General features: G+C 37.1%; 1 protein-coding gene across 7 annotated transcripts in view; it reads right to left on the minus strand.

Annotated features, from left to right (window-relative positions):
* Window positions 1-21,644, minus strand: part of ZPBP (zona pellucida binding protein) — a 141,383-nt gene that overhangs the window by 63,189 nt on the left and 56,550 nt on the right. For all 7 annotated transcript variants that reach the window (XR_011463915.1, XM_070368833.1, XM_070368829.1 and 4 more), the window contains one exon: window positions 15,645-15,721. Coding sequence is in view for 6 of the 7 variants with exons in the window: in XM_070368833.1 (XP_070224934.1) it covers window positions 15,645-15,721 (77 nt within the window). In the remaining variant the exon portion in view is untranslated. The remainder of the gene's footprint in view (window positions 1-15,644; window positions 15,722-21,644) is intronic.

Consider the following 21,644-nt stretch of genomic DNA (forward strand, 5'->3'; position numbering starts at 1 on the left):
AGCTTAAAACTCAACATTCAAAAAACTAAGACCATGGCAACTTGTCCCATCACTTCATGGCAAGAAGAAGGGGAAAGAGTGGAAGCAATGACAGATTTTATTTTCTTGGGCTCCAAAATCACTGTGGACAGCAACTACAGCCATGAAATTAAAGACCCTTGCTCCTTAGAAGGAAAGCTATGACAAATCTAGACAGCATATTTAAAAGCAAAGACATCACTTCACTGACAAAGGTCTGTAGAGCGAAAACTATGGTTTTTCCAGTAGTCATGTAAGAATGTGACAGTTAGACCATAAAGAAGACTGGGAACTGAAGAATGATGCTTTTGAACTGTGGTATTGGAGAAAACTCTTGAGAGTCCCTTGGATGGCAAAGAGATCAAACCAGTCAATCCTAAAGGAAATCAACCCTGAATATGTATTGGAAGGACTGATGCTGAAGCTGAAGCTCCAATACTTTGGCCACCTGATACAAAGAGTCAATTCATCAGAAAAGATCCTAATGCTAGGGAAGACTGAAGGCAAAAGGAGAAGAGGGAGGCAGAGGATGAAATGGTTAGCTAGCATCATGGACTCAATGGACATGAAGCTGAGCAAACTTTGGGAGACAGTGAAGGACAGGGAAGCCTGGAGTGTTGCAGTCCATGGGGGTCACAAAGAGTTGGACATGACTTAGCAACTGAACAAAAACAACAACACAAAGCAATGAACAAGACTATAAAATAGCAGCACTAAAGAAAAGGTTACAACAGATGTGACAAAAAGGGAAAAAATGGGGAAACGGTGGATTTAAATCCAAATGGCAGGTAATTTAAATGTAACTGGTCTAAATATTCTAACTGAGAGGCAGGGATTGTTAACAGTTAACAATGTTCAGCAGCATAGCAGAACAGGAGGTTCATTTCCACTGCACAAAAACACTGATTTGACAATCATTCAGGGATGAAAATACTTTTCTAAGAACTAGAGATTATAGCAGAAAGGCTCCAGCATCCCCATGGACAACAAAGCCCAAGATCAGACCTACTGAAAATTGTAGGAGAAACAGTTTTACTTTGACCACATCACCACTTCCCCAGGTCATCAAAACTCAGCCTGGGGAGAGATCCCTCTAACTCACAACTTCTCCCTCAGGGGAAAGAAAATGAAAAGTGAAAGTCTGATAGTCCCAGCGTTTGTGTCATTCCCCACAAGGACTGCTTCTGGATGAGAAGAAAAGGGCTGGAAACCCACAGCACCTGGCATGTATGCCCCCACAGACAGCACATAGATGTAAGCAGCCAGTACGGAATCCAGCAACTAGTTTAACGCTACAAAATTTGGTAATGGCACACAACCCTGAGACTGTCCCTTCAGGAGAGAAGAAGAGAGATGGAGAATCTACATGCTACCCTGGAGAAAAGAAAAAGTTAACTCTCGAGCACTTGGCATGACTCGGCATGCAACAGAGAAGGAGCAAAGTCCAAGACATCCCCTTCAGGAAGGAAGGAGAGAAACAGAAAATTCACAAAAAGTCTTGACATTTCAGGCACTGCTGTCTAGAAAAGGACTGGTTCTCACTTAGCACCTGATATGACTCTCAGACCCTAATATGACTCAGTGAGACTGAGAGAAGAAACAATTCAAAACATCCTCCACACCCCCAAGGAAAAAGCAGGAGCTGAGAAGAAAGGCTTGAGAGACGCCTAGAAGCTCTAGTCTGGTAAAGACCATTATCCCTGGAAAGTGAAAGTGAAGTCGCTCAGTCGTGTCCGACTCTTTGCGACCCCGTGGACTGTAGCCTACCAGGCTCCTCCGTCCATGGGATTCTCCAGGCAAGAATACTGGAGTGGATTGCCATTTCCTTCTCCAGGGGATCTTCCCGACCCAGGGATCGATCCCAGTTCTCCCACATTGCAGGCAGATGCTTTAACCTCTGAGCCACCTGGGAAGCCAGAATACAAAGATTGAAGAGGAAACTTTTCTTTAAATGCCCAGGCACCAACGCAAGGTTACCAGGATCATAAGAATCAAGAAAACATGAGAGCATAGAAGAACTAAAAAAGGTCAAATAACCAGCTACAAAGACATAAAAATCTATGAATTACCTAAAAAGAATTCAAAATGATCTTAAAGAAACTCAGTAAGCTACACTGAGAGACAAACATCAAAAAAACAACGTATATACATATAGATACATACAAAAGCCAAGAAGTGGAACAAAGAAACACAAACCATAAAAAGAATTAAACAGAAATTCTAGCAAGAAGAATATAGTGACTGAACTTAAAAATTCAACAGAGAAAGTTTCAAAGGCAGACTCAAACAGAAAAAAAAGAATCAGTGAATTAAGGACAGATCATTTGAAATGACCCAGTCACAGAAACAAAAAGAAGAAAAGAGTAAAGAAATCCAATGAAACTCACTTGACATCATCACTAAATCAGTACATTCACTAAGGGAGTTCCCTCAAGAAGAGGAAGTACCAGTAAGCTTATTTCAAAAAATAATGCCAAAGAAATCTGCAGAGGGAATGGACATTCGGATTTATAAACCTCGGATATAAGCAAATACATTGTCCTAAAGAAAACCACACCAAGAAATACTGTTATTAACATTAACAAGAGAGAAGCTAGAGAAGAGAAATTCATCAAATAAAAGGGACATCCTCCTCCTCAAATAATACTATCAGAGGAGTTCCTGGCACAAACCTTTTAGGTTAGGAGAGTATATGGTGATACATTCAAACTGCGGAAACAAGGCTATGAACAAAAAATATTGATTGTTCTGTTGTTCAGTTGCTAGGTCGTGGCCCTTTCTTTGTGACCCTACGTACTTCACCAAATGCCAGAGTTTGCTCAACACCATGTTCACTGAGTCCATGATGCTGTCTACACCTCTCATCTGCTGCTGCCCCTTCATCCTTCTGCCCTCTATCCTTCCCAGGATGAGGATCTTTTCCAATGAGTCGGGTCTTGTGTCAGGTGGCCAAAGTAACGGAGCTTCAGATCAGTCTTTTCAACGAATATTCAGGGTTGATTTCCTTTAGGATTTACTGGCTTGATATACTTTCAGTCCAAGGGACTCTCAGGAGTCTTCTCTGGTACAACAATTTGAAAGTACCAATTATTTGGCCCTCAGCTTTCTTCATGGTCTAACTCTAATGTCCATACATGACTACTGGGAAAAAAATAGCTTTGACTATATGGAACTTCATTAGCAAAGTGATGCCTCTGCTTTTTAATACACTGTCTAGGTTTGTCATAGCATTTCTTCCAAGGAGCAAGGAAGAAATATCATGGCTGCAGTCACCATCAGCCGTGATTTTGGAGCCCAAGAAAATAAAATCTGTCACCATTTCCATTTTTTCCCCATCTATTTGCGATGAAGTAATGGGACTGGATGCCATGATTTTAGTTTTCTGAATGCTGAGTTTTAAGCCAGGTTTTCACTCTCCCCTTTCACATTCATCAAAAGGCTCTTCAGTTCCTCTTTACTTTCTACCATTAGAGTGGTACCATCTGCATATCTGAGGCTTTTGAATTTTCTCCAAGCAATCTTTATTTCAGCTTGTGATTCATTCAGTCCAGCCTTTTGCATGATGTACTCTGCACAGAAGTTAAATAAGCACGGTGACATTATATAGCCTTGCCCTACTCCTTCCCGCTCCCTACATCTGAGGTCAGGGCAGCTGCCGAAGGGGAAGGGAATGGCAAGCCACTTCAGTATTCTTGCCTTGAGAACCCCATGAACAGTATGAAAATGCAAAATGATAGGATACTGAAAGAGGAACTCCCCAGGTTGGTAAGTGCCCAATATGCTACTGGAGATCAGTGGAGAAATAACTACAGAAAGAATGAAGGGATGGAGACAAAGCAAAAACAATACCCAGTTCTGTATGTGACTGGTGATATAAGCAAGGTCCGATGCTGTAAAGAGCAATATTGCATAGGAACCTGGAATGTCAGGTCCATGAATCAAGGCAAATTGGGAGTGGTCAAACAGGAGATGGCAAAGGTGAACGTCGACATTCTAGGAATCAGTGAACTCAAATGGACTGGAATGGGTGATTTTAACTCAGATGACCATTATATCTACTACTGTGGGCAGGAATCCCTTAGAAGAAATGGAGTAGCCATCATGGTCAACAAAAGAATCCAAAATGCAGTAACTGGATGCAATCTCAAAAATGACAGAATGATCTCTGTTCATTTCCAAGGCAAACCATTCAATATCACAGTGATCCAAGCCTATGCCCCAACCAGGAATGCTGAAGAAGCTGAAGTTGAACGGTTCTATGAAGATCTACAAGACCTTTTAGAACTAACATCCAAAAAAGATGTCCTTTTAATTATAGGGGGCTGGAATGCAAAAGTAGGAAGTCAAGAAACACCTGGGGTAACAGGCAAATTTGGCCTTGGAATACAGTATGAAGCAGGGCAAAGGCTAATAGAGTTTTGCCAAGAGAATGCACTGGTCATAGCAAATACCCTCTTCCAACAACACAAGAGAAGACTCTACACATGGACATCACCAGATGGTCAACGGCAAAATCAGACTGATTATATTCCTTGTAGCCAAAGACGAAGAAGCTTTATACAGTCAGCAAAAACAAAACCAGGAGCTGACTGTGGCTCAGATCATGAACTCCTATTGCCAAATTCAGACTTGAAGAAAGTAGGGAAAAGCACCAGACCATTCAAGTATGACCTAAATCAAATCCCTTATGATTATACAGTGGAAGTGAGAAATAGATTTAAGGGACTAGATAGAGTGTCTGATGAACTATGGAATGAGGTTTGTGACACTGTACAGGAGACAGGGATCAAGATCATCCCCGTGGAAAAGAAATGCAAAAAAGCAAAATGGCTGTCTGAGGAGGCCTTAAAATACCTGTGAAAAGAAGAGAAGCGAAAAGCAAAGGAGAAAAGGAAAGATATAAGCATCTGAATGCAGAGTTCCAAAAAATAGCAAGGAGAGATAAGATAGCCTTCCTCAGCATTCAATGCAAAGAAACAGAGGAAAACAACAGAATGGGAAAGACTAGAGTTCTCTTCAAGAATATTAGTGATACCAAGGGAACATTTCATGCAAAGATGGGCTCAATAAAGGACAGAAATGGTATGGACCTAACAGAAGCAGAAGATATTAAGAAGAGGTGGCAAGAATACACAGAAGAACTATACAAAAAAGATCTTCATGACCCAGATAATCATGATGGTGTGAACACTCATCTAGAGCCAGACATCCTAGAATGTGAAGTCAAGTGGCCCTTAGAAAGCATCACTATGAACAAAGCTAGTGGAGATGATGGAATTCCAGTTGAGCTATTTCAAATCCTCAAAGATGATGCTGTAAAAGTGCTGCACTCAACATGCCAGCAAATTTGGAAAACTCAGCAGTGGCCACACGACTGGAAAAAGTTAGTTTTCATTCCAATCCCAAAGAAAGGCAATGCCAAAGAATGTGCAAACTACCACACAATTGCACTCATCTCACACGCGAGTAAGGTAATGCTTAAAATTCTCCAAGCCAACCTTTAACAGTACGTGAACTGTGAATTTCCAGATGTTCAAGGCGGTTTTAGAAAAGGCAGAGGAACCAGAGACCTCCTAAAGCAGATCAGTCCTGGGTGTTCATTGGAAGATATGATGCTGAAACTGAAACCCCAATACTTTGGCCACCTCATGCGAAGGGTTGACTCACTGGAAAAGACCCTGATGCTGGGAGGGATTAGGGGCAGGAGGAGAAGGGGACGACAGAGGATGAGATGGCTGGATGACATCACCGACTCGATGGACATGAGTTTGGGTAAACTCCGGGAACTGGTAATGGACAGGGAAGCCTGGTGTGCTGCAATTCATGGGGTCACAAAGAGTCAGACACGACTGAGTGACTGAACTGAACTACTCCTTCCCTAATTTTGAACCAGTGTGCTGTTCCATGTGCAGTTCTGTTGTTTCTTGACCCTCATATGGGTTTCTCAGGAGACAGGTAAGGTGGTCTTGTATTCCCATCTCTTTAACCATTTTTCACAGTTTGCTGTGATTCACACAGTCAAAGGCTTTAACGTAGTCAATGAAGCAGAAGTAGATTCAGGATTCCCTTCCTTTCTCTATGATCCAACAAATGTTGGCAATTTGATCTCCCGTTCCTCTTTCCTTACCCAGTTTGTACATCTGGAAGTTTCTGTTTCATGTACTGCTGAAGCCTAGCTTGAAGGATTTTGAGGATAACCTTACCAGCATGTGAAATGAGTGCAATTGTTGGTAGTCTGAACACTCTTTGGCATTGTCCTTCTTTGGGACTGGAATGAAAACTGAGCTTTTGCAGTCCTGCGGCCTCTGTTGAGTTTTACACATTTGCTTGTATACTGAGTGCAGCACTTTCACAGCATCCTCTTTTAGGATTAGAAATAGTTCAGCCAGAATTCCATCACCTCCACTAGCTTTGTTGTAGTAATGCTTCCTAAGGCCTACTTGATTTCATACGTCAGGACGTCTGGCTTTAGGTAACCATATCATCATGGTTATCCAGGTCATCAAGACCATTTTTGTATAGTTCTGTGTATTCTTGCTACCTCTTTTTTTTAAACAGGTGAAATGAGTTTATTTTAGGAACACATTTTATTTAATCCAGTATATCAACATACATCATAACATGAAATCAATGAAAATTATTGATATAATTTGCATCTTTATTTTTACAGTAAATCTCTGAAATTCTATGTATATTTTATACATAAAAACATCTCAATTTCAGCTAGATGTTTTTTCTTTGTAAAAATTTTATTTTTAACTGGAAGATAATTGCTTTACAATATTGTATTGGTTTCCACCAGAGATCAACATGAATCAGCCATAGGTATACGTATGTCCACTCCCCTTTGAACCTCCTTCATACATCCCACCCCACCCCACCTCTCTAGACTGTCACCAAGCCCCAGTTTCAGTTCCCTGAGTCATAAGGCAAATCCCCACTGGCTATCTACTTCACATACGGTAGTGTATGTTCCTCCACGCTGCTCTCTCCATTTGTCCCATTCTCTCCTTCCCTCACCCCTGAGCCCCATGTGCACAAGTCTGTTCTCTATATCTGCATCTCCATTGCCGCCCTGCAAATAAGTTCATCAGTACTATCTTTCTAGATTCCATAAATATGCATTAATACATGATACTTGTTTTTCTTTCTGACTTACTTCACTCTGTATAATAGGCTCTAGGTTTATCCACCTCATAACCACTGACTCAAATGCATTCCTTTTTAAGACTGAGTAATAGTTGCTTATACATATGTACCACAGCTTCTTTATCCGTTCACCTGTTGATGGACATTTAGAATGTGCCCATGTTCTAGCCATTGTAAATAGTGCTGCAATGAACATTGGGGTACATGTGTCTTTTTCAATTTTGGTTTTCTCAGGGTCTATGCCCAGTACTGGGATTCTTGGGTCATATGGTAGTTTTAATTCCTAGGTTTTTAAGGAATCTCCATAGTGTTTTCCGTAGTAGTTGTATCAATTACATTTCCACCAACAACTGCCACCTCTGCTTAATCTCTTCTGCTTCTGTTAGGTACCTACCATTCCTGTCCCTTATTGCATCCATCCTTGGATGAAATGTTCCCTTGATATCTCCAATTTTATTGAAGAGATTGTTAGTCTTTCCCATTCTATTTCTCTGCATTGTTCATGTAAGAAGGTCTTCTTATTTCTCTTTGCTATTCTCTGGAACTGTGTATTCAGTTGGGTGCACCTTTCCCTTAACTTTGCCTTTCGCTTCTCTTCTTTCCTCAGCTATTTGTAAAGCCTCCTCAGACAACCACTTTACCTTCTTGCATTTCTTTTTCTTTGGGATGGTTTTGATCATTGCTTCCTGTACAATATTACAAACTTCTGTCCATAGTTCTTCAGGCACTCTGTCTACCAGATCTAATCTCTTGAATCTATTCATCACCTCCACTGTATAATCATAAGGGATATGATTTAGGTCATACCTGAATGGTCTAGTGGACTTCCCTACTTTCTTTAAGCCTGAACTTTGCAATAAGGAGCTCATGATCTGTCATGGCATAGGAGCATGCATAACAACAAAGCCACAAGCCAAACCATGCAGAGCTGCCCAAGAAGACAGTTCTGGAGAAGGATATGGCAAACCACTCCAGGGTTCTTGCTGTGAGAAACCCATGAACAGTATGAAAAGGCAAAAAGATATGACATGAATCCCACATTAGGGAGTAGCCCCCTAATGTGCTACCCGAGAAGAGTTGGGGGCAATTACTAATACCTCCAGAAATAATGAAGTGGCTGGACAAAAGCATAAATGATGTTCAATTGTGGATGTGCCTAGTGGTGAAAGCAAAGTCCAATGCTGTATAATATTGCATAGGAACCTGGAACATGAGGTCCATGAATCAAGGTAAATTGGACATGGTCAACAGGAGATGGCAAAGGTGAACACTGATGTCTAAGGAATCAGTGAACTAAAATGGACATGAATGGTTGAATTTAATTCAGATTACCATTCTATCAACTTCTACAGGCAAGAATCTTTTAGAAGAAATGGAGTAGCCCTCATTGTCAACAAAAGAATTCAAAATGCAGTAACTTGGGTGCAATCTCAAATATGACAGAATGACTTGATTCATTTCCAAGGCAAACCATTCAATGTAACAGTAATCCAAGTCTATGCCCCAACTACTAATGCTGAAGAAGCTGAAGTTGAACAGTTCTATGAAGACTTACAAGACCTTCCAGAAATAACACCAAAAAAAGATGCCCTTTTCATCATAAGGGATTAGAATGCAAAAGTAAGAAGTCAAGAGATACTTAAAAGTAACAGGTAAGTTTGGCCTTGGATTACAAAATGAAGCAGGGCAAGGCTAACAGAGTTTTGTCCAGAGAACACACTGGTCATAGCAAACAAACTTTTCCAACCACACAAGAGATGACTCTACATGTGGACATCACCAAATAGACAGTACCAAAATCAGATTGATTCTATTACAGCCAAACATGGAGAAGCTGTAAGTATATATATGTATGTATCTATCTGTAAAAGTGTATATATCTGTAAAACTATCATTTTAAATGAAGGAGACATGAAGAATTTCCTAGACAAACAAACGTGAAAGCATTTAACAGCACTAGAAGTCCGAGCTATATATACAAGCATACATTTGCAAAACCATATATCTATAAAAGTATATAATATATATGTATATATCTTTAAATTATCTTTTTAAAATGAAGGAGACATGAAGAATTTCCTTGATGAACAAAAAATGAAAGAGTTTAATACCACTAGAAGTCTGAGCATCTCAGGGCTCTGCCCTGGTGAGTGTACTGCCTTATAAGAAGTGCTAAAGAGAGTCCAACAAACAAATTGAAAGAGCATTTAAAAGCAACATAAAAAAAAATATAAATCTCACAGCAAATACAGAATAATGTAATACTATAAGGATGACACATAAATCACATTTTAAACCAGTAGAAACGTTAGAGAAAAAGTATAATAATAAAGAGAAAAAGTATAAAAATCTATAATTACATACACAATACAAAAAGATCCGAATTGTGACATCAATAACATACCAGGTCAGTTCAGTTCAGTTCAGTCACTCAGTCGTGTTCAACTCTTTGCGACCCAATGAATTGCAGCACACCAGGCCTCCCTGTCCATCACTAACTCCCGGAGTTCACTCAAACTCATGTCCATCAAGTCGGTGATGCCATCCAGCCATCTCATCCTCTGTCATCCCCTTCTCCTCCTGCCCCCAATCCCTCCCAGCATCAGAGTCTTTTCCAATGAGTCAACTCTTTGCATGAGGTGGCCAAAGTACTGGAGTTTCAGCTTTAGCATCAGTCCTTCCAAACAACACCCAGGACTGATCTCCTTTAGAATGGACTGGTTGAATCTCCTTGCAGTCCAAGGGACTCTCAAGAGTCTTCTCCAACACCACAGTTCAAAAGCATCAATTCTTTGGTGCTTAGCCTTCTTCACAGTCCAACTCTCACATCCATACGTGACCACAGGAAAAACCATAGCCTTGACTAGATGGACCTTTGTTGGCAAAGTAATGTCTCTGCTTTTGAATATGCTGTCTAGGTTGGTCATAACTTTCCTTCCAAGGAGTAAGCGTCTTTTAATTTCATGGCTGCACCAGGTCAGGGATGAGTATAAATATAGACTTTTGTATGCAATTGAGGTTATCAGATTAAAATAGACTATTATAACTAAAATATTTATATATAAGCTTGATGGTAACAAATAAAGAAAATAACTTTTTAAAAAAGAAAGGAATCAAAGAGTATCAATGCAAAAAAAAAAAAAAAGCATCAAATAAAAAAAGAAAGACAGCAACACTGGAAGAAAGGAACAAAGGAACTATAAAACATACATAAAATAATTAACAAAATGACCACTGTAGGCCCTTACCTATCAATAATAACCATAAATATAAACCGATTAAACTCTCTAGTGAAAAATATACCATTGCTTAATGGATAAAACAAGATGATCCAACTACATGCTGTCTACAGAGATGAACTTTAGATTTAAGTACACTTCACCGAGAGGCTGAAAGTGAAATATGGAAAAAGATATCCTGATTTAAATGCATTGGGTGTTTATACACTCCCAATTTCTCACTGGGTGTATATAAACACCAATGCATTTAAATAAATGTATAAAGCAATCACTGATAGATCTGAAAGCAAGAACAGACATCAATACAATAATAATAGGCTTCAATACTCCAATTTGAATAACCAATAGAATATTCAGAGAGCAAAACACTAAAGAACCCTCAGGCTTGAACAATACAACAGATCAAGTGAACTTAACAGATACATAGAATGCTCCACAGAATGTTCCAAATGAACTTAAGACACATAGAATGCTCCAGAGAACGTTCCAATGTTAGCAGAAGAATATGTATTCTTCTCAAGTGCATACAAACATTCTACAGGATGGATCACAAAACATGTCATTATGAATATGAAAATACTAAACTCGAACAAAGTATTATCTTCCAACCACAATGAAATGAACCTAGAAATCAATAACAGAAGGAAAATGAAACAACTTACAAATATGTGGAATTTAACACATCCTGGAACCACTGGGCCAAAGAAGGCAAATAAGAAAATATCATGAGACAAATGTAAACAAAACACAAAATACTAAAATTTATAAGATGCAGAAAAACAATATTACAAGGTACATTAACAACTATAAAAGCCTATATTAGAAAAAAAAAAATATTAAATAAACAACTTAACTTTATATCTGAAGAAACCAGAAAAAGAAAGACAAACGAATCTCAAAGTTAGAAGAAATAAAGAAAAAAAAAACTATGGCAGAAATAAACTAGAAAAGAGAAAAACAATAGAACAATGAGGAAACCAAGAGCTGTTTTTTAAAAGATAATCTAAAAAGACAAACAATTATCAAGACTAACAACAACAAAAAAAAGAGAGAACACTTGAATACATAAAATCAGAAGTGAAAGGGGACATATTACAACTGATACCACAGAAAGATAAAAGGTGATAAAGGACTATTATGAAAAACTATATGCCAATAAACTGAATAAGTTAGAATATATGGCAATTTCCTATAAACACACAAAATACAGAGACTGAATTAAAAATTTTTTAAAAATTAAAAAGATAAACAGATCAATAACAAGAAGACTGAACCAGTTATCAAAAACCTACTAGCTAAAAAACTCCAGGACCAGATGTCTGATACATGAATTATACCAAATATTTAAAGAATTAATACCAAAACTGCTTAAACTTCATTCAAAAATGGAAGAGGGAACACTTCCAAACATGTTTTGTGAGGCCAGTACCACTCTGATACCAAAACCAAACAAAGACACCAAAATTTAAAAACAATTATAATATTCCTGATTCACACACATATAAGAATCCTCAACTAAACACTAGAAAATCAAATTCAACAATATATTAAAAGGATCATACACCATGACCAAGTGAGATGTATCCCTGGGATGCAAGCATCTTTCAACATACACAAATCAGTCATTAACAGAATGAAAAATAGAAATCATGTATTATCACAAGAGATGTAGAAAAGCTTGATTTCACATCCATTCATAATGAAATTTCTCAGTAAAGTAGGAATATTAGGAACTTACTTAAACACAACACTGCAATTAAGTTCATATACAAAAATTCCACAGCTAGCATCATATTCAAAAGTGAAAAACTGAAAGTTTTTTTTTTAAGAGCAGGACAAAGAAAGGATACCCAACTTGCCACTTTAATTTCAGAGTACTGAAATTCCTAAAGAGAACAATTAGAAAAGAAAAACAAATAAGAGGCATCTAAATCTGACAGGAAGAAGTAAAATCATCTCAGTTTACAGATGACATGTTCATTTATGCAAGAAACTCTAAGGACTCCACAAAGGAATCTTAGAATCAGCAAATTCAGTAAAAGCTGCATGATATAAAATCAACAGAAGAAAAGCTTCATTTCTATACATAAGCAAGAAACTATCTAAAAAGGAAATCAAGAAAATAATAACATTTACATGAATACCAAGAAAAATAAAATACTTATAAATAATACAAAGTACAAAGATGAGAAACTTTATAAAACACTGATGAGAAAAAATTTTTAAATAAATAAATTGAAAGACACCCTACATTCAGATGGAAGAATATTATTAAAATGTCCAGAATAACTAGCGGTCTCTAGACGTTCAATGCAATGTTTCCAAATCCCAATGGTATTTCCCCCAAAAAAAAATTCATATGGAACTACAAAATACACCAAAGAGTCAAAGCAACTTTGAGTAAGATAAATAAATTACTTTACAAAGCTATATTGACCAAACAATACGATACTGGCAATAAAAACAGACATACTGATCAATGAAACAGAAAAGAGTATTCAGAAATAAACCCACATATATATTGTCCACTGGTCTTACACAGACAGTGATAGAGTCAAGAATGCACAATGTTGAAAGAAGAGTCTCTTCAATAAATGGTGTTGGGCAAATGATTTTTCTAGATGAAGAACAGAAGTAAATCTTTATCTTACACCTTATACAAAAATAAATTCAAATATACTAAAGATTTAAATGTAAGGTATGAAACTAAAATATCTAAGAAAATATTGAGAAAAAAAGTTTGATATTGGCTTTAGCAATGACAACCTCGAGCGCAGCGGCTGCAACGGCACTCATCTCACACGCTAGTAAAGTAATGCTCAAAATTCTCCAAGCCAGGCTTCAGCAATACATGAACCATGAACTTCCAGTTGTTCAAGCTGGTTTTAGAAAAGGCAGAGGAACCAGAGATCAAATTGCCAATATCTGCTGGATCATCAAAAAAGCAAGAGAATTCCAGAAAAACATATATTTCTGCTTTAATGACTATGCCAAAGCCTTTGACTGTGTAGATCACAAATAAACTGTGGAAAATTCTGAAAGAGATGGGAATACCAGACCACCTGACATGCCTCTTGAGAATTCTATATCCAGGTCAGGAAGCAACAGTTAGAACTGGATATGGAACAACATACTGGTTCCAAATAGGAAAAGGAGTACGTCAAGGCTGTATATTGTCACCCTGCTTATTTAAATCATATGCTGAGTACATCATGAGAAACGCTGGGCAGGATGAAGCACAAGCTGGAATCAAGACTGCCGGGAGAAATATCAATAACCTCAGATATGCAGATGACACCACCCTTACGGCAGAAAGTGAAGAGGAATTCAAAAGCCTCTTGATGAAAGTAAAAGAGGAGAGCAAAAAAGTTGGCTTGAAGCTCAGCATTCAGAAAACCAAGATCATGGCATCCAGTCCCGTCACTTCATGGCAAATAGATGGGAAAACAGTGGAAACAGTGGCTGACTTTATTTTTCTGGGCTCCAAAATCACTACAGATGGTGACTGCAGCCATGAAATTAGAAGACGCTTACTCCTTGGAAGGAAAGTTATGACCAACTTAGACAGCCTATTAAAAAGCAGAGACATTACTTTACCAACAAAGGTCTGTCTAGTCAAGGCTACGGTTTTTCCAGTGGTCATGTGGTAGTGAAAGTTGGACTATAAAGAAAACGGAGTGCCAAAGAATTGATGCTTTTTACTGTGGTGTTGGAGAAGGCTCTTGAGAGTCCCTTGGACTGCAAGGAGATCCAAGCAGTCCATCCTAAAGGATATTGGTCCTGGGTGTTCATTGGAAGGACTGATATTGAAGCTGAAACTCCAATATTTTGGCCACCTGATGCCAAGAGCTGACTCATTTGAAAAGACCCTGATGCTGGGAAAGATTGAGGGCAGAAGGAGAAGGGGATGACAGAGGATGAGATGGTTGGATGGCATCACTGACTCGATGGACATGGGTTTGGGTGAACTCCGGGAGTTGGTGATGGACAGGGAGGCCTGGCGTGCTGCGGTTCATGGGTTCGCAGAGTCGGACACGACTGAGTGAACTGAAATGAACTGAACTGGAGCTATCTTTTAGGAGGCTCTAGGTTACTTAGTTGCTCAGTTTTGTCTGACTCTTTGCAACCCCATGGACTGTAGCCTGCCAGGCTCCTCTGTCCATGGAATTTTCCAGGTAAGAATACTGGAGTGGGTGGACATTTCCTTCTCCAGGGGATTTTCCTGACCCAGGGACTGAACCTAGGTCTCTTGCATTGCAGGTAGATTCTTTACCATCTGAGCCACCAGGGAAGCCCTTCAGGAGGTTTAGTGAGTACTAATTTAAGAAATCATTCTCCTGTCAATTTCACTGGGTAAACATAATAAATATTGACCTATGAAATATGCATTACCTATGATTTTCATAAGAAACTGTCACAATCATCATAATGTAAATTATTTCATATCCTAAATATTTTAAAATATTATTTTAAATAAAGCGTTCAGGGTCATTGTGATTCCCAGGTGGCACTAGTGGTAAAGAATCCGCCTGCAATATACTGAGACTTTGGTTCAATCCCAGGGTTGGGAAGATCTCCTAGAGAAGGGAATGGGTACCCACTCCAGTATTCTTGCCTGGAGAATTCCATGGACAGTGGAGCCTGGCAGGCTACAGCCCATGGAGTTGTAAAAAGAGGAACATGACTGAGTGACTAACACTTTTACTTTCAGGATCATTGAAGAGTAATTTGAAGTAGGAAAATCTGCCATAAATTTACTGAGCATAAATAATATGTTAAGTATAATGTAAAAGAAAACTAAACTAAACTGCTACTGGAAATTACAGCGTAATTTTCATCCTAGGCATAGATACAAGATGCTGGGTACAGAGCAATATAAAAACAGTTAACAAACAGTATAGATCAAATTTATTATTTAGGATGAATAATAGTGACATGGAGAGAATTCTGATTATTAGTTATAAATTAATTTGCAATAGCAAATAAGACCATATAAATGGGAAAATCCAATTTCCTAATATAATCAGTTAAAAATGCTAAATTTCAAAGCATTTCTTAAAAATATCAATTCTACTAAATTCTTATTTATTATTTGATGTTATTTGATGAAGTTTTATTTTTATTGTTGAATTCCCTAAGACTGTGTTTTGGGGGTAGTGGTGATGTGTTTTATAAATAGCTAAGATGCTTACTTACACACTGAGTATGTTCTCTTTTTCCTCGCCTCACGTAACATACCTTAGATAGTCTTTTGGAAGATTCACAACTATGGTCTGCACATGGCTTGGGTCCTTTTTCGGTGTCTAGAGATGAAACTGAGAAAATAAATTATGTTTTATCATGGTTCTAAAGTACTATATTACAATATTTAAATGGGCTTTTGAAATATAAAACAGGCCATGTGTCTAATATTTCTATTCCAATAAAAACTAAAGCAATTTTCCACATGTTAAATCACTCTTTTTAACTAAAAATCTAAGGTAATAATATGTTTTATGTAAGTTAGGAAAACCTCAGAATTGCAGTAAACTTAAGAATTAATCAACTAATTTGATAGTATTTGGCAATTCATTTCATACAATTTTTGACAATGAAATTATTTTATCTTTTGTACCATATAATGTATATATGTATTTATTTTACCTTTTGTACTATATATGTGGATATATGTATGTATAAATGTATTTATTCATTCAATAGTCTACTTAGCTCCACCCATATAATCCTGTGTATATCATCTGACCGACTCAATTCTTAATCTCCACAAAGAGATATATCATTATAATACTGGGAAATGAAAGAAGCTGAACTACAGTAGTAGCCATGGTAACTAAAATGAACATGTTCATAAAAGAGTGCATTCGTGTACCTATTTATTCATTAAGTAGTTATCAAGAGTCTATTACTTACTAAGAGTTAGTCTAGGAGCCTCAAATACATAAGTGATCAAAATCTACAAACTCCCTGAATTTTTGAAATTACATTCTAATGCATAAAATTAGAATAACCAATGATATATACAAACAATAAACAATAATCATTAGAGAAACATTTTGTGTTGTAGGGTGATAAATACAAGAAAAAAAAGAACAAGGAAGAATTCTATAGTGCACAAAACTGCCCTTCAAGACTGAGAGAGAAATTAAAATTTTCTTAAATAAGACGAGCTGAGGGAGTTTGTGATCACTAGACTTGCCAGCAAGAACCTCTCAGCAAAGTCCTAAGGTGAAATGAAAAACACTAGATAGTAACATGAAGCTATGTGAAGAGAAATAAAGACTTCAACGAAGGTAAATACATGGACAAGGATAAAAGCTACCATGACTGGATTCAGATTGGATTGTAACAGCGATTTTATATATATGACTTAAGAGTTTAATATACTTAACAAAAAAACAGTCTACAAGCTAGTATTACTGTAACTTTGGTTTGTAACTCCACATTTTGTTTTATATAATTTGAGAGACTAATTAATTTAAAATAATTATTAATTTATATTTTGGGGGACAAATTTATAAAGTAGTAATTCTATGTTATCAACAACTGAAAAGAGTGGGAATAGAGCTCTTAAGGGAGATTTTTCACATATAGTATAGAAGCTGCTCCTGCTGCTGCTGCCAAGTCGCTTCAGTCGTGTCCGACTCTGTGTGACCCCAGAGATGGCAGCCCACCAGGCTCCCCCGTCCCTGGGATTCTCCAGGCAAGAACACTGGAGTGGGTTGCCATTTCCTTCTCCAATGCATGAAAGTGAAAAGTGAAAGTGAAGTCGCTAGCGACCCCATGGACTGCAGCCTACCAGGCTCCTCCATCCATGGGATTTTCCAGGCAAGAGTACTAGAGTGGGGTGCCACTGCCTTCTCCGAGTATAGAAGCTAGGTTTGTGTAATTCATACTACAGTGTTATAAAATTAGGAATGTTAAATGTAATTCCGACAGAACAACAAAGAAAAATAAATACAGAATATACACAAAAAGAAATGAGAAAAATTTCACATTTAACTACAAAAAAAGTCAACTAGACAAAAAGACTATAATGAAGGAAATGAAAAACAAAAGCAAAAAGAAAGTAACAAAATGGCACAGGTAAATCCTGCATTATCAATAATCAATTTGAAAGTAAATGGGATATTTCTCCATCTATTAGTGTCCTCTTTGATTTCTTTCACCAGTGGTTTAGTTTTCTATATACAGGTCTTTAGTTTCCTTAGGTAGATATATTCCTAAGTATTTTATTCTTTTCATTGCAATGGTGAATGGGATTGTTTCCTTAATTTCTCTATTTTCTCATTAATAGTGTATAGGAATGCAAGGGATTTCTGTGTGTTGATTTCATATCCTGCAACTTTACTATATTCATTGATTAGCTCTAGTAATTTTCTGGTGGAGTCTTTAGGGTTTTCTTTGTAGAGGATCATGTCATTGGCAAAGAGTGAGAGTTTTACTTCTTCTTTTCCAATTTGGATTCCTTTTATTTCTTTTTCTGCTCTGATTGCTGTGGCCAAAACTTCCAAAACTATGTTGAATTGTAATGGTGAAAGTGGGCACCCTTGTCTTGTTCCTGACTTTAGAGGAAATGCTTTCAATTTTTCACCATTGAGGATAATGTTTGCTGTGGGTTTGTCATATATAGCTTTTATTACGTTGAGGTATGTTCCTTCTATTCCTGCTTTCTGGAGAGTTTTTATCATAAATGGATGTTGAATTTTGTCAAAGGCTTTCTCTGCATCTATTGAGATAATCATATGGCTTTTATTTTTCACTTTGTTAATGTGGAGTATTACATTGATTGATTTTCAGATATTGATGAATCCTTGCATCCCTGGGATAAAGCCCACTTGGTCATGGTGTATGATCTTTTTAATATGTTGTTGGATTCTGATTGCTAGAAGTTTGTTAAGGATTTTTGCATCTATGTTCATCAGTGATATTGGCCTGTAGTTTTCTTTTTGTGGCATCTTTGTCAGGTTTTGGTATTAGGGTGATGGTGGCCTCATAGAATGATTTTGGAAATTTACTTTGCTCTGCAATTTTCTGGAAGAATTTGAATAGGATAGGTGTTAGCTCGTCTCTATATTTTTGGTAGAATTCATCTGTGAAGCCGTCTGGACCTGGGCTTTTGTTTGCTGGAAGATTTCTGATTACAGTTTCAATTTCCGTGCTTATGATGGGTCTAACTTAAGATTTTCTATTTCTTCCTGGTTCAGTTTTGGAAAGTTGTACTTTTCTAAGAATTTGTTCATTTCTTCCACTTTATTGGCATTTTATTGGCATATATTTGTCCATTTTATTGGCATATAATTGCTGATAGTAGTCTCTTATGATCCTTTGTGTGTTGTCTGTTGTGATCTCTCCATTTTCATTTCTAATTTTATTGATTTGAGTTTTCTCCCTTTGTTTCTTATGAGTCTGGCTAATGGTTTGTCAATTTTATTTATCCTTTCAAAGAACCAGCTTTTGGCTTTGTTGATTTTTACTATGGTCTCCTTTGTTTCTTTTGCATTTATTTCTGCCCTAATTTTTAAGATTTCTTTCCTTCTACTAACCCTGGGGTTCTTCATTTCTTCCTTTTCTAGTTGCTTTAGGTGTAGAGTTAGGTTATTTATTTGACTTTTTTCTTGTTTCTTGAGGTATGCCTGTATTGCTATGAACTTTCCCCTTAGCACTGCTTTTACAGTGTCCCATAGGTTTTGGGTTGTTGTGTTTTCATTTTCATTCATTTCTATGCATATTTTGATTTCTTTTTTGATTTCTTCTGTGATTTGTTGGTTATTCAGCAGCGTGTTGTTCAGCCTCCATATGTTGGAATTTTTAATAGTTTTTCTCCTGTATTTGAGATCTAATCTTACTGTATTGTGGTCAGAAAAGATGCTTGGAATGATTTCAATTTTTTTGAATTTACCAAGGCTGATTTATGGCCCAGAATGTGAACTATCCTGGAGAAGGTTCCGTGTGTGCTTGAGAAAAAGGTGAAATTCATTGTTTTGGGGTGAAATGTCCTATAGATATCAATTAGGTCTAGCTGGTCTCTTGTATCATTTAAAGTTTGTGTTTCTTTGTTAATTTTCTTTTTAGTTGATCTGTCCATATGAGTATACTACCCAAAGCAATCTATAGATCCAATGCAATCCCTATCAAGCTACCAACAGTATTTTCACAGAGCTAGAACAAATAATTTCACAATTTGTATAGAAATACAAAAAACCTCAAATAGCCAAAGCAATCTTGAGAAAGAAGAATGGAACTGGAGGAATCAACCTGCCTGACTTCAGGCTCTACTACAAAGCCACAGTCATCAAGACAGTATGGTACTGGACCAAAGACAGAAATATAGATCAGCGGAACAAAATAGAAAGCCCAGAGATAAACCCACATACCTATGGACACCTTATCTTTGACAAAGGAGGCAAGAATATACAATGGAGAAAAGACAATCTCTTTAACAAGTGGTGCTGGGAAATCTGGTCAACCACTTGTCAAAGGATGAAACTAGAACACTTTCTAACACCATACACAAAAAAATAAACTCAAAATGGATTAAAGATCTAAACATAAGACCAGAAACTATAAAACTCTTAGAGGAGAACACAGGCAAAACACTCTCCGACATAAATTACAGCAGGATCCTCTATGACCCACCTCCCAGAATATTGGAAATAAAAGCAAAAATAAACAAATGGGATCTAATTAAAATTAAAGCTTCTGCACAACAAAAGTAACTATAAGCAAGGTGAAAAGACAGCCTTCAGAATGGGAGAAAATAATAGCAAAAGAAGCAACTGACAAACAACTAATCTCAAAAATATACAAGCAACTCCTACAGCTCAATTCCAGAAAAATAAACGACCCAATCAAAAAATGGGCCAAAGAACTAAATAGACATTTCTCCAAAGAAGACATACAGATGGCTAACAAACACATGAAAAGATGCTCAACATCACTCATTATCAGAGAAATGCAAATCAAAACCACAATCAGGTACCATTTCACGCCAGTCAGAATGGCTGTGATCCAAAAGTCTATACACAATAAATGCTGGAAAGGATGTGGAGATAAGGGAACCCTCTTACACTGTTGGTGGGAATGCAAACTAGTACAGCCAGTATGGAGAATAGTGTGGAGATTCCTTAAAAAACTGGAAATAGAACTGCCATATGACCCAGCAATCCCACTGCTGGGCATACACACCGGGGAAACCAGAATTGAAAGAAACATGTGTACCCCAATGTTCATCACAACACTGTTTATAATAGCCAGGACATGGAAGCAACCTAGATGTCCATCAGCAGATGAATGGATAAGAAAGCTGTGGTGCATATACACAATGGAGTATTATGCAGCCATTAAAAAGAATACATCTGATGTTCTAATGAAGTGGATGAAACTGGAGCCAATTATACAAAGTGAAGTAAGCTAGAAAGAAAAACACCAATACAGTATACTAACACATATATATGGAATTTAGAAAGATGGTAATGATAACCCTGTATGCAAGACAGCAAAAGAGACACAGATGTATAGGACAGTCTTTTTGGATTCTGTGGGGTGGGGGGATGATTTGGCAGAATGGCATTGAAACATGTATAATATCATATAAGAAATGAATCACCAGTCCAGGTTTGATGCAGGATACAGGATGCTTGGGGCTGGTGCACTGGGATGACCCAGAGGGATGGTATGGGGAGGGGAGATGGGAGGGGTGTTCAGGATGGGGAACATGTGTACACCTGTGGTGGATTCATGTTGATGTATGGCAAAACCAATATAATATTGTAAAGTAATTAGCCTCTAATTAAAATAAATAAATTTAAATTAAAAAATAATAATAAAATCACTGTTGGAAGTTTAAAACAAAAAAATAAATAAATAAAAAATAAAAGTAAATCGTTAAATTCTCAAATCAAATGATAAAGATTTAATAAGGAATAAAAACATAATCCAACTATATAATGTCTCAATTAAGAGTTGCTATACTCATGAGAGATAGAATAGACTTAAAATCAAGAAAGGGTATAAGAGAATAGACTTAAAATCAAGAAAGGGTATAAAAGACAAATAAAGATACTATATATTTATAAAAGGTATAACACAGCAAGAATATGTAACAATTATAAACACATACAAATCAGACCATGAAAATTTTTGAAGTAAAAATTAACAATTCAAAAAGAAATACAATATTATTTGGAGACTTCAATATCTCACAATATTGGATAGAAGAGTCAGAAAGAAGATAACTAA

Source organism: Bos mutus, chromosome 4 (assembly GCF_027580195.1).
Source record: "Bos mutus isolate GX-2022 chromosome 4, NWIPB_WYAK_1.1, whole genome shotgun sequence".
Classification (NCBI taxonomy): domain Eukaryota; kingdom Metazoa; phylum Chordata; class Mammalia; order Artiodactyla; family Bovidae; genus Bos; species Bos mutus.